Source organism: Octodon degus, unplaced genomic scaffold, assembly GCF_000260255.1.
Source record: "Octodon degus isolate 3935 unplaced genomic scaffold, OctDeg1.0 scaffold00090, whole genome shotgun sequence".
Taxonomy (NCBI): domain Eukaryota; kingdom Metazoa; phylum Chordata; class Mammalia; order Rodentia; family Octodontidae; genus Octodon; species Octodon degus.
The window spans coordinates 8,485,140-8,498,946 of NW_004524666.1; the positions used below are offsets into that span (position 1 = coordinate 8,485,140).

The 13,807-nt window shown below is 42.3% G+C and overlaps 1 protein-coding gene across 1 annotated transcript in view; it reads left to right on the forward strand.

The window, feature by feature from the left end:
- Positions 1-13,807, forward strand: part of Ccdc162p — a 252,570-nt gene that overhangs the window by 84,969 nt on the left and 153,794 nt on the right. The window contains exons 13-15 of the mRNA XM_023722322.1: positions 870-979; positions 1,528-1,663; positions 1,966-2,169. Coding sequence (XP_023578090.1) covers positions 870-979; positions 1,528-1,663; positions 1,966-2,169 — 450 coding nt within the window. The remainder of the gene's footprint in view (positions 1-869; positions 980-1,527; positions 1,664-1,965; positions 2,170-13,807) is intronic.

Genomic DNA, 13,807 nt, shown 5'->3' on the forward strand with positions numbered 1-13,807 from the left:
AAAAAAAAAAAAAAAAAAAAGAGAGATTCCAGTGTGTATACTCTTGAAAAATAGATGTGCTTGCCTTCTTGCAAAGTAAATTATGTAAAAAGGCAGGAAGTGGGGTGGCTGTTATTTAAAAGCTATGAACATTGTCAAAAAACAAACACTTGAAGCATGGCATGGTGCCACACACCTGTATTCCTAGCACTCTGGCAGGCTGAGACAAGAGGAGGACAAGTTTAAGCCTAGCCTGTGCAATTTAGGGAGAAACTGTCTGAAAATAGAAAATAAAATTTCAAAAAGGGCCAAGGATGCAGCTCCGTGTAAAGCTCTGGGCTTACTGTTACAAAAACAAAGATTTGCCTAGTAAAAACCTTGAAACTTTCAAAAGGAAAATGGAACTAGGATGATTGAAAAGAGAAAGACCAGTAGAGAAAAGGGAAAAAATGCAAGTCAGTTATATAGTGTCTTTTAGTTCATTAAAAAGAAAGTTTGTGCTACTTTCAATTGGAGAAAATTTTATGCCCATACATTGTACCCTGAGCAACCACTTTGAAGATAACATGTGATGCAGTACAGATATTCTTCTTTTATTTTGTTATAAATTTTTATTTTGCCTTTTTTCTGTAAACAACAGTATTATTCTGCTTCCTTTTTAATAAAGCAGATAGTATTAGAATTTTATAAAAAAAAAACTTGAACTTTTGATTTACTGTTGAAATGTAGAATGTTTGCATGCCAAGTTGACATGGATCAAGATGTTTTTCTCCTAATGCATCTAAATGTGTGATGGCTCATGATGTTTAATTTTATGATGACCCGACCATGATTTTGTTAATAATATTACAAACGTTTGCAGAACTGAGCTAACATTAACTTTTTAATAGAATATGAAAGATGCTGACCTTTCAATGGAACAAAATGAAAATGACCTAGCACCAAGTCTCAGCCAAGTCGCAGCAACTGACGGGCCTGTCAAACAGAGAAAAGACACAGGGTACAAAATTATTTTATTGGCGACTCAAGGAATTGAATTTAAAAATGGTTGGGAGGTCGGACACCATGGCACATGCCTATAATCCCAGCAGTGGGGAGGTGAGGCAAGAGGACTGCTGTGAGTTTGAGGCCAGCCTGGACTATGAAGTGAGTTCAAGTCTTGCCTAAACTGCATAGTGAAACTCTGTCTCAAAAAGACAAATAAATAAATAAATAAATAAATAAATAAATAATGGGGAAAATGTGTGATTGATTAATACATTTTATCTAAAAATATCTGAAATTGGAATGAAAGCAAGACAACAGTTAACAGAACACAGGCCAGACAACTAAATGAATATTTTGTCCCAGGCCTGTGTTTTTAACAGGAGTGACTGCTGAGAGAAATTTCCAGTTTTATTCATATAGAGTAATTTCCCTCTAGTGCATTTTAAAAGACAGCTATCGTGAAATTTCCTTAAGTAAAATAAATGAACTTGAATCTGATGTGAATTTTCCAAACTACTTCGAAGTGAAAGATATTTATTGCATCTCTCCTGCTTGCTAAAGGTACAACTTCAAAGCAACACTACAGCTCCTGGGCTTGGATGATGGGACTGAGCCCAGTGACAGCGACCCTGCCTTGATGAGAGGGGCCCACTTGTCCTTTCTGTGTCTGCGCCACCTGCGAATGCGGGAGCTATGGGTATGGGTTAATCTGACACACCAGTTCCATGTATCCAAGATGTCTGATAGTCTAGAAAGGGGGAGTTCCTGTTTTTCAGGAGCAATACATATTTATGCTTTTGCCCTTTATTCTGTTTTTTTTCCTGGAAATCAGCCCCTCTGCAGGATGGTGTGCTCCTTTCTTGCTGTTGGGTTCACACACACACACACACACACACACACACACACACACACACACCACCCCTTGAGTCCCTATCACATTTTTCTCCATAGGGAGGAACACAGTAAAGGAGTCCTGATTCAGTTGTTCCTGTGTTTCAGCGCATCTGCTTAGGAATTCTGAACTACTTCAGGTCTGTTGAGCGCACTCTGACGATCAACACTTCAGGCCTTACCTTGGTTTCTGGGGAACTGGTCCCCACAGCAGACAGCAGCTCCTGGACAAATATTGCGGAAGGAGACATGGGTGCCTCGCAAGGCCTAGGAGCTCACCACTATGTCCACGGGACGCCCGCTGATCACAAGGTGAGCCAGTCCCTGTGAGTTGCTCTTCCTTGTTTATTTTGTCTCCCCAAACACCTTTTTCTTAGCACCTGGAATCAGTTAACACTATAGTGAAGAATTTTTTTTTTAATGGCTTATACAAAATTGTAACAAAAGGGAAAAATGACTTTCTAATCACAGTGAGACACTGTCCACATGAGAGCAGGATGCTGCAAAAAGCAGCTGAAAGCACCTCTGGAGACTGCAACAGGAAGGAAGCAGTGTAGTTGGGGGATTGTAGACTTTATAGTGAATGGAGCCAACGGCAAGGGCCCCTTCTGTTATACCTTCCTGGCCAGAGGACCTCATGCTCTACAGAGACACTTCCACGAGACTCTCCCTAACATTGCTAGAGCTATCTTCTGCCCATTTCCTGTTTTCTAAGCAGTAAATGAAAAGAGAAAAAAAAAAAAAGAAGAAGACTAAAAACAAAGATAGAAAAATTTGAACTGGGCTCAGTGTGGAGGTGCACGCCTATAATACCAGCGTTTGGGAGGTTGAGGCAGGAGGACTTCCATGAGTTCAAGGAAAGAGCTATATAGTAAATTCAAGGCCATATATAGCAAGACCCTGTCTTTAAAAACCACAAGCAGAATGGAAAACAAACAATTAAAATGTCTGTTTCACTCTAAAAGTCTATTGGCCTGCTGCATTTGATGTCTGTTGAGCATATTTTCCTATAGTGTCTAGAATTTCAGCCCTGCCTACCACAAGACTGATGAGACAAAATTTATATTAAATCTCTCTCATTGGAATAAAAATGAGAATGCTTGCATGTTAGTGGACTATTAAAGATGCTCCTGCAGTATTTTCATCTCAACATCTAGAAAATTTGTTCCTCAAGATAGAGTTTAATACAAATGTAATCTTCTTAAAAGATACCAGATTGACAAATGTGTAGACAAAACCTGTGTAGTTGCCAACCGAGTCATGTGGTGGGCCTCTGGTGTCTGGAAGGTGTCAGCTCTTACTGGTGACTCTTGCTCATATATGCACGCTGCGTCCAGCAGTGCCATGTGGTAGACGTGTGACACCAGCCACATACATAATTTAAAGTTTTCTAGCAGCTGCATCTTCGAAGTTCAAGGAGAGGGCTGGCCAGATAGCTCAGCGGATTAAAGCTCCTGCTTAGGCAGACGCAGGGACCAGGGCTCAATCCCTGGTGTGCCGTGCCAGCCCCAACCCTGGGGCACGTTGAGACTGCGAATCAGATGGGGTGTGGTGGTGCGTGCCTATAATCCCAGCACTTGGGAGACTGAAAACAGGAGGGTCACTATGAGTCTGATTTGTGTAGTGAGACCCTGTAGACATTTAAAAAAAAAGTTCAAGGAAACATGTGTACTTGATTTTAAGAATATACTCCATTTAACTGAAGATATCATGTCCACATGTAAGAAGATCCGTACTTTTTTTTTTTTTTTTTTTTTTTTTAATGAGACAGGATCTCACCACATAGTCCATCTGATCTTGAATTTACTAGGTAACCAAGGCTGGCCTTGAACTTACAATCCTCCTGCTTTATCTCCTATGTGCTAAGGTAACAGGCATATGCCACCAGAGCCAGCTCAGACCCTTTATGCTAAGTCTACCGGGTATGATGTGTACTTTACATAGATGTGTATTTCAACTCAGACAAGCCACATTTCAAGCCCGTAAGCTGCCGCACCTAGCAGTTCAGCTCTAGATGTTAAGAAATACTTTATTTTCCCCACTCAGTCTCCTGGAGTCCTTCACTCCATACCCTAGGCAGGCTTCTAATTTTGGTTTTCTTCTTCTTCTTCTTTTTTTTTAATTTAATTTAATTTTTTTTAATTTTTTTTTGTTTTGTTTTTTTGTGGAACCGGGGATTGAACTCAGGCCCTTGCGCTTGCCAGGGAAGCGCTTATTCCACTGAGCCATCTCCCCGGCCCCTTGGTTTTCTTCTTGTCAAGCAGCTCCCCACTTTTGTCCCCTCGGCACACACAGGTTTCTTCTCAGAGTTGTTTGTCCTCTCAGTCCACCTCTTCAAACCCAGTTAATGCACCTTCCACTGGAGCTGGAGGGGAGTTCAGACACTTTGGATAAACACGCATGTAAAACAAATACATCTTTCTTTTACTAAAATTGGTTCTACCACAGCTGTACTATGTTATTATGCTAATAGATCTTTTTAAATCTTTTTTTTTACCATAAGGCCTCATCCAGTTTGCTTTTGCTGAACTAGGGGTTGGGGAAGGGTAGAAATAAAAGATGCGGGGAATGACAAAGACCATCCTGCTATGTTAATTGTAGGAAGAGTTTCTCTGCATAATGAGCTATTTCTTTTCTCTAATCACATAAATGACAGGAATGGCATTACCTTTAAAGCCACCCACTGCTATTATTGAAGGGTGAGGCCAGCAAGGCTGTAGCCTTCTGTCTTCGGTAGGATTGTGTGGCTTAGCTGTCCGCCCCGGGGGTGGCCATGTCAGCAGCACCGGTGTGTCCAGTTCTGGGAGGCGTGGTTACTCTCAGGTAGGAAAAGGAGAGTGCAGATGCTAATCTGCTGCATTGTTCTCAGCAGAGTTGGAGATAGGCTTGCTGGGAACAAGTCCACTGAGTTTCCCAGCCACGGAGGCCTGGTTGTCCACGGTGTGCCCAGGATGCACAGCACAAGCAGCTGTAGGGGTGGAGGGAAATAGGGCTGCAGAGAACAGTGGCCTGGACTGTGAACCGTTAGGCACTCCATAGGGTGTGAGTCGCGCTCCAAGGCTGGTGGGGAACAGAAAAGAGTTCTAAATAGGAGAACGTCTCTCTCTGTTGCTTTGTCAGTTACTCTAGGATCTTTGCCCAAATGTAATCACAGTTATTTCCTTGCTAGAAGTCTTTCTGGGTTTCCTGTCCTCATAAGATGAAGTCCAGGCTTCTTGGAGACATTTACAAGGCCAAGCACAATCTGGGCCCTGCCAACATCCTGGGCCTCATTTCCCCTTCGTCTCTATATTTCCATCTGATGGCTCAGGGCCTGGACCTCCTCTGCTTGGGCAGAGCTACTGACACCTCTGGGCCCCTCTGTCACTCATCCCTTTTCTTCTTGGTAAATTCCTGCTCAGTTTCAAGGTGCATCAAATATCTCCTCTGTGGGTAGTCTTCTTGCATCCCTGTGGAGAGCTGAATGTCTCTCACAGTAACTGGCCTACTCCATCCTAGCGCTCAGCATATGGCTGTGTTGACTGTTGGTTTATCTGTTCCCAGGGGCTGTGAGCCACTCGTTCATCCACCCATTCACCCATTCATCCATTCATTCCTCAGATATTCTGAGGCATATACTAGGAACTATTGTAGGCTGGGGAATATATCAGTGCACAAGACTGGCCTAAATTTCTGTCATGGTGGGGGTTCCCTGACAGAAAGGAAGACACAATAAGTAAGCAGCATATGTCAACTCTGCAGTATGTGGTACCAAAGCTTTCCCACACACCCCAGCCCTTGCAGTTGTGTGGGATCTTGTGACCAGCTTTGAACGGTGGGCTGTGAGTGGAAATGACATGTGCAAGTGTCAGTCCAAAGCACTTGGGAGCCGGCCCATCCCCTCTGGTTCTCTTTTACTTCTGGCAGTGGAAGTCATAACTTGAAGCAGGCAAATTACCCATGGCCACATCCTGGACTCCCAGGCACTGCCAGAGGGTGGCAATGGAGAGAGCACCGGGTCCTGCAGTAGGCTTTTGATGAGTGAGAAATTCATTTTTAGTGTTCCTGTGCTGACATTTGGGGTTGTTTATCATCCATTCACAGCCCACTGTCCAAGGCCCCATGCAACCTCAAGGGCTGGGGTGTGTGGGAAAGCTTTGGTACCACATACCCCAAAGTCGACATATGTTGCTTACTTATCATCTCTCCCTGTCAAGGAACTCCCACAAGGGTAGGAATTTAGGCCAATGTTGTTCACTGATATAGTCCCTGAGCTTTGTGGACCAATGAAGACAGTAAGAGGTGTTAAGGAGAAAAATGAAGGAGAAGAAGGCAATAGAAAGTGCTAGAAGCAGATGATGGGATGATGTAGTTGTAAGTAGGGCAAGCAGGGAAGGTCTATGGAGAAAGTACTTGAGTAAATACATGAGGGAAATCAGAAAGCAAACCACATGACTGGAGCAGAAGGTAGAGGAGAGAACCAGTGCAAAGGCCCTGAGGCAGGACTGTGGCAGGAACACCAATGAGTTCAACATGGCTGCAGTAGATAAAGGGCAAGCAGCACACAGTGAGGCTAGAGAAGGTTATATCTGGCCTGTGAGAAGTTTGGCTTTGGTCGACTGAAAAGGGGAACTTTAGAAGTTCTGTGCAGAAGAATTACATGATTTGACTTACATTTTAATCCTCCTGCTTATGTACTGAAGGAATTTTTTTTTTTTTTTCTGAAGGAATTTTAGACAGAAGGAATTTTAGGGCTGACATAGGGAGACACCTAAAGAGGTTATTGCATTAATCAACCCAGAGATGATGTAGCTAAGAAACTTCCTGGTGAGGAACGGTCAGTTTCTCAATGTTCAGTCATGTGCCACATAACCACTTTCCAGCCAGCAGCGGCCACCTGTACACACAGCTGTGGTCCCATAAGATCATCAGCACTGCGAAGCTCCTATCACCTAGCGCCATCACACCCATTGCAATCTCATAGTGCAAGTCATTACTTAGATCTTTAAGGAGATGTTGGCAAAGACATATCAGGTGAGATATACTTAGATAAAAATTTCCGGGCAATGTGTTACAGTTGCTTACTGTATCCAGTACATGTAAGTTTTGTTGTCTAGGAGCAATAGACTCTGTACATTGGTAGTGGGCAACACTGTCTAGGGTTGTGTAGGTAAAACATTCTATGATGTTCACAAAACAACCGAAGCACCTAATGACACATAAGAACTTGGTGTTGTCATGAAGTAATATGTGACTCTACTTTAAAGATATGGCTAACATGATGTCTAGTCAGAGAAGTCAAGGTTGCTACTAAAAATTTGACATGAGTATTGGGAATTTTAGAGTTGCCATCTTGAGCTATGGTTGGGAGCAGATTTGTTGGGCAGGTTAGAATCCGGTGGATACTCACGAGGCAAAAAGAAACAGTGAGCTAGATGAGTGTCTTTCACATAGCAGTTAATTTTAAAATGTTTCTTTGACAAAAGAATGGCCCCCAACGGAGTGGTTGTGAGATTACAAAAGAACCATACATGCAAATGCTTTTCAAAGCAGAACATAATGTTCAAATGCAGAATGATTCGCTATAAATAGTAATATTGGGCCGGTGAGATAGCTCAGCCATCTAAAGTACCTGCTTAGGCAAGCTTAGGCAAGCACAGGGACAGCTGTTCGATCTCAGTGCCACGTGCCATGCCAGCCAACTCCCCAGGGCAGGTTAAGCTGACCACACACACACACACACACACACACACATAATAATAATAATAATAATAATAATAATAATAATAATAATATACTCACAGTCTAGGAAGAAAAGTAAAGTAGAAAATATCTTTGATCTTTTTTATAAAAATTATAGCCAAATGATTAAATCATTTACCAAACAATTTTGATCAGATTCTTAGGCTCAACTGTTTCCTTAAGTTAATGCAAGATAATTTAGGAGAAGGTAAACTAGCCAGATAAGTGCCATTTTCGCTACTCCCAGAAGCCCTGCAATTCACACTGACAAATATTGGCAGTAGCTGTCAGGGCACAAAGTCACCACGGGCCACCAATTTTCCTGTAGTTACTTTTTTCAGCAAATAGTTATCTTGGCATCAGTTAATTTTCAGACTTAAAAACACATGAATCATTCCACTGATTGTGTTAGTTCTTACTCAGACAGATAATTATCGCCCTCCCCTTCTTGCCTCTCCTCCAAACAACACTGAAGGATCAGATCTCTAGACCACAAGACCTTTGGAAGGTGGGTCTTCCACATGACCATGGAAAAAAGGTTTTAAATAAGAAAACATTATAGTGATTGAACCACAACCCTACATGAAGAATTTGGCCATTTGGCCTTCAAAATGCATCTTCTGTAGATGCAGATGAACATTCCAGAGACCTGAAACAAGGGAGGGAAAGAGAACGATGTTTAGCAAAAGGAGAAGGAATATATAGGTCTTTATAAGGGTTTGGACAGTGATGCACAGATGGGGAGAGAGGGAAAATGACTGTTTAGGTGGGCGATGACATTGGAGTTGGCATCTTGACAGTCCTGCACACATTCAGCTTCAGAACTCAACTCAGTAGCTATTTCTTCTTCAAGAGTTTACTAAACTCCCCTGTACAAGGCAGAGGAAAGGTCTTTTCCAGCAAAGTGGATAAAATATAGCATATTAAATTGTTGTTTTTCTTCCTTCAATAAGAGAAATGTCAATAAAAGACAACATGGTAGTGTATGAACTTTAAAGAAATTGTTAACTGTTGTTTGCAGCCCATCACTTTCTCAATATCTTTTTTGTTTTCTATTGGCACTAAGATGCACATACAACATTTAGCCAGATTCAGTAATATAAGGCAGGCCAAATAGCTCAGCAGATTAAAGTGCCTGCAAGCAGGTACGGGGCCAGGCGTTCGATCCCCGGGCCTGCCATGAGACAGATATTGAGACTGGGTGTGGTGGTGTGCACCTATAATCCCAGCTCTTGGGAGGCTCTAAACAGGTGGATCACTACAAATCCAATCTAATAGTGAGACCCTGAACACCCTGTAGAAGACCTTCCCTAAAATAAAAAAAAAAAAAGCAATATAGCCTTTGGAATTCTAATCAAAGGAAGACCCTAATTATCTTTTTAAAGTGATGATTAAAACACACCAAAAAGCAAGAGGTGAAGGATATAGCTCAGTGGCACGGGGCTTGCCAGGCAAGCCTGAGGTCATGAGTTCAAGTCCCAGTATCCCCACCCCCAAAAAAGATAGCAAAACAAGAACCACAATCTGCTAGAGGAATGTTTAACTATGAAATATCCTCCTATTGAAATCCCATGAATGACAGCTCTTACTTAGACATGCTCACCCTTTTATTTACGGGAAAGTTGCTAAGTTTTCACATGAATAATTAAGACCCTCAAACTTTACAAACCAGTTGTAGAACAATAAACTGAAGTGACTCCATCCACATTTTTTATGTTAATGATTAACCAACCATCTAAGCCAAGGACAGTCTGCCATGTGTGAAAGCTCCAGAGGGGTCCAGAGGAGTCTTGTATTCATAAAATAGATAATGCTATACCCACAACACAAGGGATAGGTTTATGGAGAACCACAGTGTGCTTAAAATTATAAATTCCACACATTCTACCCAAAAACTGATTACTTAGAAAAGTTTTTATAAAATGCATAGATGTGAAATGAAATATTAGATGCACCTGTTCCATAGTTTAAATGACTCATGAATGACAACTAAGAAATACAAGTTATTGTTCTTAAAATATAAAATATATATTGTAAAAAGCTCTGATGACAATAAATGTTGGTCAGGATGTGGAGAAATTGGAATCTCTGTGCATTCTTGGTTGGAATGTAAAATGCTGCAACTATTATGGAAAACAGTAGGAAATTTTCTCAAAAAAAGAGAAATTAAATTAAATAGAGAATTACCAGGCTAGGGATAGTGGTGCCCACCAATAATTCTTGTACTTGGGAGGCTGAGGCAGGAAGATGGTTGCCAGTTTGAGACCAGCCTGGACTACAAAGTGAGCTGTATGGTGATACTGTCTCAAAATGACAAAAAAATAAAAAATAAAAAGAATTACCATATGGATCAGCATCTCTGCTTCTGGGTATATATTCAAAAGAACTAAAAGCAAGGATGATTCAAACCAATACTTTTACACTTGTGTTCATAGCAGCATTATGTGGAAGCAATTAAGTGTCCAGCAAGAAATGAATGGACAAGGGGGCCCAGGAGATGGCTCAGTGAAATAAGCACTTCCCTGGCAAGCTTAAGGGCCTGAGTTCAATCCCCAGTTCTGCCAAAAAAAGAAAAAGAGAAAAGAAAGAAAGAAATGAATGGACAAACATAACGTGATCTATGGGAACTGCGAAATATAACTCAGCTTTAAGCCAGAATGAAATGTTGACATGTGCCAGAATATGAGTTAACCTCAAGAGCAGTACGCTAAGTATAAAACAAGCCAATCATAAAGGATAAATACTGCATGATCCCATTCACTTCCTTGTCACCGGGACACAGTATTTGACACCCACATTTAAAGGTGGAGAAGTTTATTTTGGCTCCTGTTTTCAGTCCATAGTCTTCTAGTTCTGTAAGGGTTGATGCATTGTATCAACTTGAGAAGCTTAATAAAGTGACTCAGCAGGGGCCAGGGTCCTCACTTTGTAAGCATCTGAGTTTGTGAAAGAAGAGGGCACGGAAATTGTGTGGGCAGAAAGCAGGCAAACAGAATAGGGGAGGAAAAGAGGCTTGCTTTCTCTCCTTTTTGTCTTGTTGCTTTTGCTGTCTTCTGCTGCCTTGAACTGTTGCCCTGTACCATGCCACCTTGCCTTGGAGCCAGCCAAGTACAGACTGAAACCTCCACAAACTGTGAGCTAAGTAAACCTTTCCTTTCTTACTTCTGGGTGTCAGATATTTTTGTCTCAGTAATAAAAGAAAAGTAACCAAGACAGAACTCAAGCAGGCCAGCAATGTGGCACACGCTTATAAGGCCAGTGTTCAGGAGGCTGAGGCAAGAGGATCCTTGTGAATTTCAGATCACCCTGAACTACAAAGTGAGCTCAAAGCCAGTCTGAACTACAGAGTGAGACCCTGTTTCAAAAAAGAAGACAAGAAGAAAGAGAACTCTGTGTGTGTGTGTGTGTGTGTGTGTGTGTGTGTGTGTGTGTGTGTGTTGAAGGAAAAGCTGCTCACTTAATGGTGCTCAGGAAACAGAGTGGAAGAGGAGGTGTAGGAAGGCCTGGAGGGAGGCACCCCCTTCCTGAGGACCACATGTGACATGCCTCTTCTGATCATATCCCTTCTCCTAATAGCAAGTCAGCTCTCGTACCTCAATAATCCAGTTGCATTCCATGTACACAAGGCCTCAGGGTGAATTTTAGATCTAAACCATAACAACAAGGGGCAGAGAGTAGTCACACTCATAGAAAGTAGAATGGTGATTGCCAGGGCCAGGAGGTCCGGTTGTAGAATTGCTGCTTGGTAGGTACAGATTGTAGCTTTTCAAGATAAAGTGTTGTGGAGATAGATGATGGTGGTGGTTATACAATGATGTAAATGTATTTGATGCCATTGAAATGTACACTTGAGGGCTAGTGAGATAGCTCAGTAGACTAAGAACCTGCTTAGGCAAGTGCAGGGACCAGGGTTTGATCCCCGGTGCCACATGCCATGCCAACCCTGCCCCTGGGGCACACTGAGCTGGGCACTGAGTCTGGGCGTGGTGGTGCACACCTGTAATCTCAGGGCTGGGGAGGCTGAAAACAAGAGGATAACTATGAGTCCGAGCTGCATAGTGAGACCCTGTACCAAATACATAAAAAAAAGAAAGAAATGTACGCTTGAAATGACTAAGATGATAAGTTTCATGTTATATGCATTTTGCTATACTAATATATGCATAATAAAGAACTGGGCAATGTTTCTTCACATTTAATTCATGATAGCCCCCTACAGATTCTCTCTTTAGACATTTTTCCCACATCGCCCTCCTCCAAAGAACTGATGCCAGAGAAATGCACTATTTATGTACAGTGTGTAACTATGCTATATAAAGAAAATATTGTTTTATTTTTTCCTTCCAAGAACCACTTACAACCCCAGGAACTATCATTCTCCTATAGAATATATATATATTAGGCCAGCGATGGTGAACCTTTTAGAGATAATTGCTCAAACTGCAACCCCAAATCAATTTATTTATCTCAAAGTGACCACACTGCAATTAAACCTGAATATTGAGGTAAAACTCACACATTAACATTTTTTTTTTCTGAGATAGGATCTCACTATGTAGTTCAAGCTGGCCTTGAACTCACACTCATCCTCCTGCCTCAGCCTCCCTAGTACTGGTATCACAGTTGTGCGCTACCACACCTGGTCCTGAAAGAGAAACACAGTAACAGAGCTTTTAATGATACAAACAACTTTTTATTGAAAGGTGGAAGTTTGCCTTTGGTGTGCTTTTGAACAATTAATATGATCTTTGCTGTTGTGTGCATGCTGATAATTTGTCACACCTTGGCTGGTGTGACACCAGTGAGTAATATTGGTCAGAAGTCATACAAAGAAATGTAAAACAGTAACATCAAGGAATATTGAGAGAGAGAGAGAGAGAGAGAGAGAGAGAGAGAGAGAGAGAGAGAGAGAAGCCCTAAAGAGGCAGACACAAGAGAGAGTCCTTCCCAGGGATCAGGGGCAGCCTGTGCCAAAGATCTGTGCCTAGACAGAGCATGAACCCTTTAAGAAACCACAAGGAGACATCAATGGCAGGGACACTGCCAGCCAGGTAGAAGGTGATGCGAAGTGGAAGCAGCTCAGGGCTTCTCCATCCTGAGGCCTGCAGTCTGATCACTGTTTCTTGTCAGTTGTCCTATGCGTTACTGGACAGTTAGCAACATACCTGCCCCCACCCACTGCAGTACAGCACCTCCCAGAAGCACCTCCCCCTAAGCTGGGACAGCCAAACATCTCCATACATGGCCAAAAGCGCTCCGGAGGGCAAAGTCCCTATCAGCAAAGCACTGAGAGATGGACATGGCCCGATTATGTAGGCCTCACTAAGGAGTTTAGCTGTAATTTGTGAGTAGTGGGAAGCCATTCAGGGAAATTAAAGGGCAGAGGAGGATGACATAATCAGAACTGCCTGCTAAAAACTCCTCCACCAGCAGTGAGTAACACGGGGAAGAAGGAAAGCCCAGGCCAGAGGGGACATAGATAGACCAATTAACTCACTAGCTCATCTTGGAAACTCCTAGGCTGGTACTTGCGAAAGATAATCACAGCTTGGGCTGGTGGTGGTGGTGGTGAGGAACAAAAGTGGATGAATTTGGGAGATAAGTCAAACCAGCAGGACAGGGTGATAGATTGGACAAATGGGCTGAGGCAGAGAGACGTCAAGAACAATTCATACCAAAGCAAGTGGGTGGATGATGGTGCCATTTATTGAAGAGGCTGGAGATGGCATAGGTCTTTAGAGGCAGACTGCATCGTCTGAACATGTTAAATTTAAGGGGCCTTTGAAATGCCCAGGACACAGCTGCATATGTGGGTTTGGAGCTCTAGAAGGTCTGTAGTTTCGAATATAAACTGGGGAACTGTGAAGGTGGTGACAATGTACGTCATTGCCTGGGGAAGGAATATAGGTGGAAAAGATGCAGCTCTAGGAATGCTTCCTGAGAGTGGCCATCATTAGTGACTTCATAGACAGAACTAGACCTCAAGGTGCAGAGAAAGACTGGCTAGAAAGCTGGTAAGATTCAGGAGAATGTGGAGTCCCAGGCACCGAGGGAAGAGAGTGAGGTGTGAGTTAAAAATCAGACAGTACTGACCTAGAGGATGTCTGTTGGAGACAGCAAGGGTCACTGTCAGTCTCTTAGGTTTTTTTGTTTTGTTTTGTTCTGTTTTTTTATATTTACCTTCACTTTTATTTTTTTTATATTTTATTTTTTATTTTTTAATTTTTTT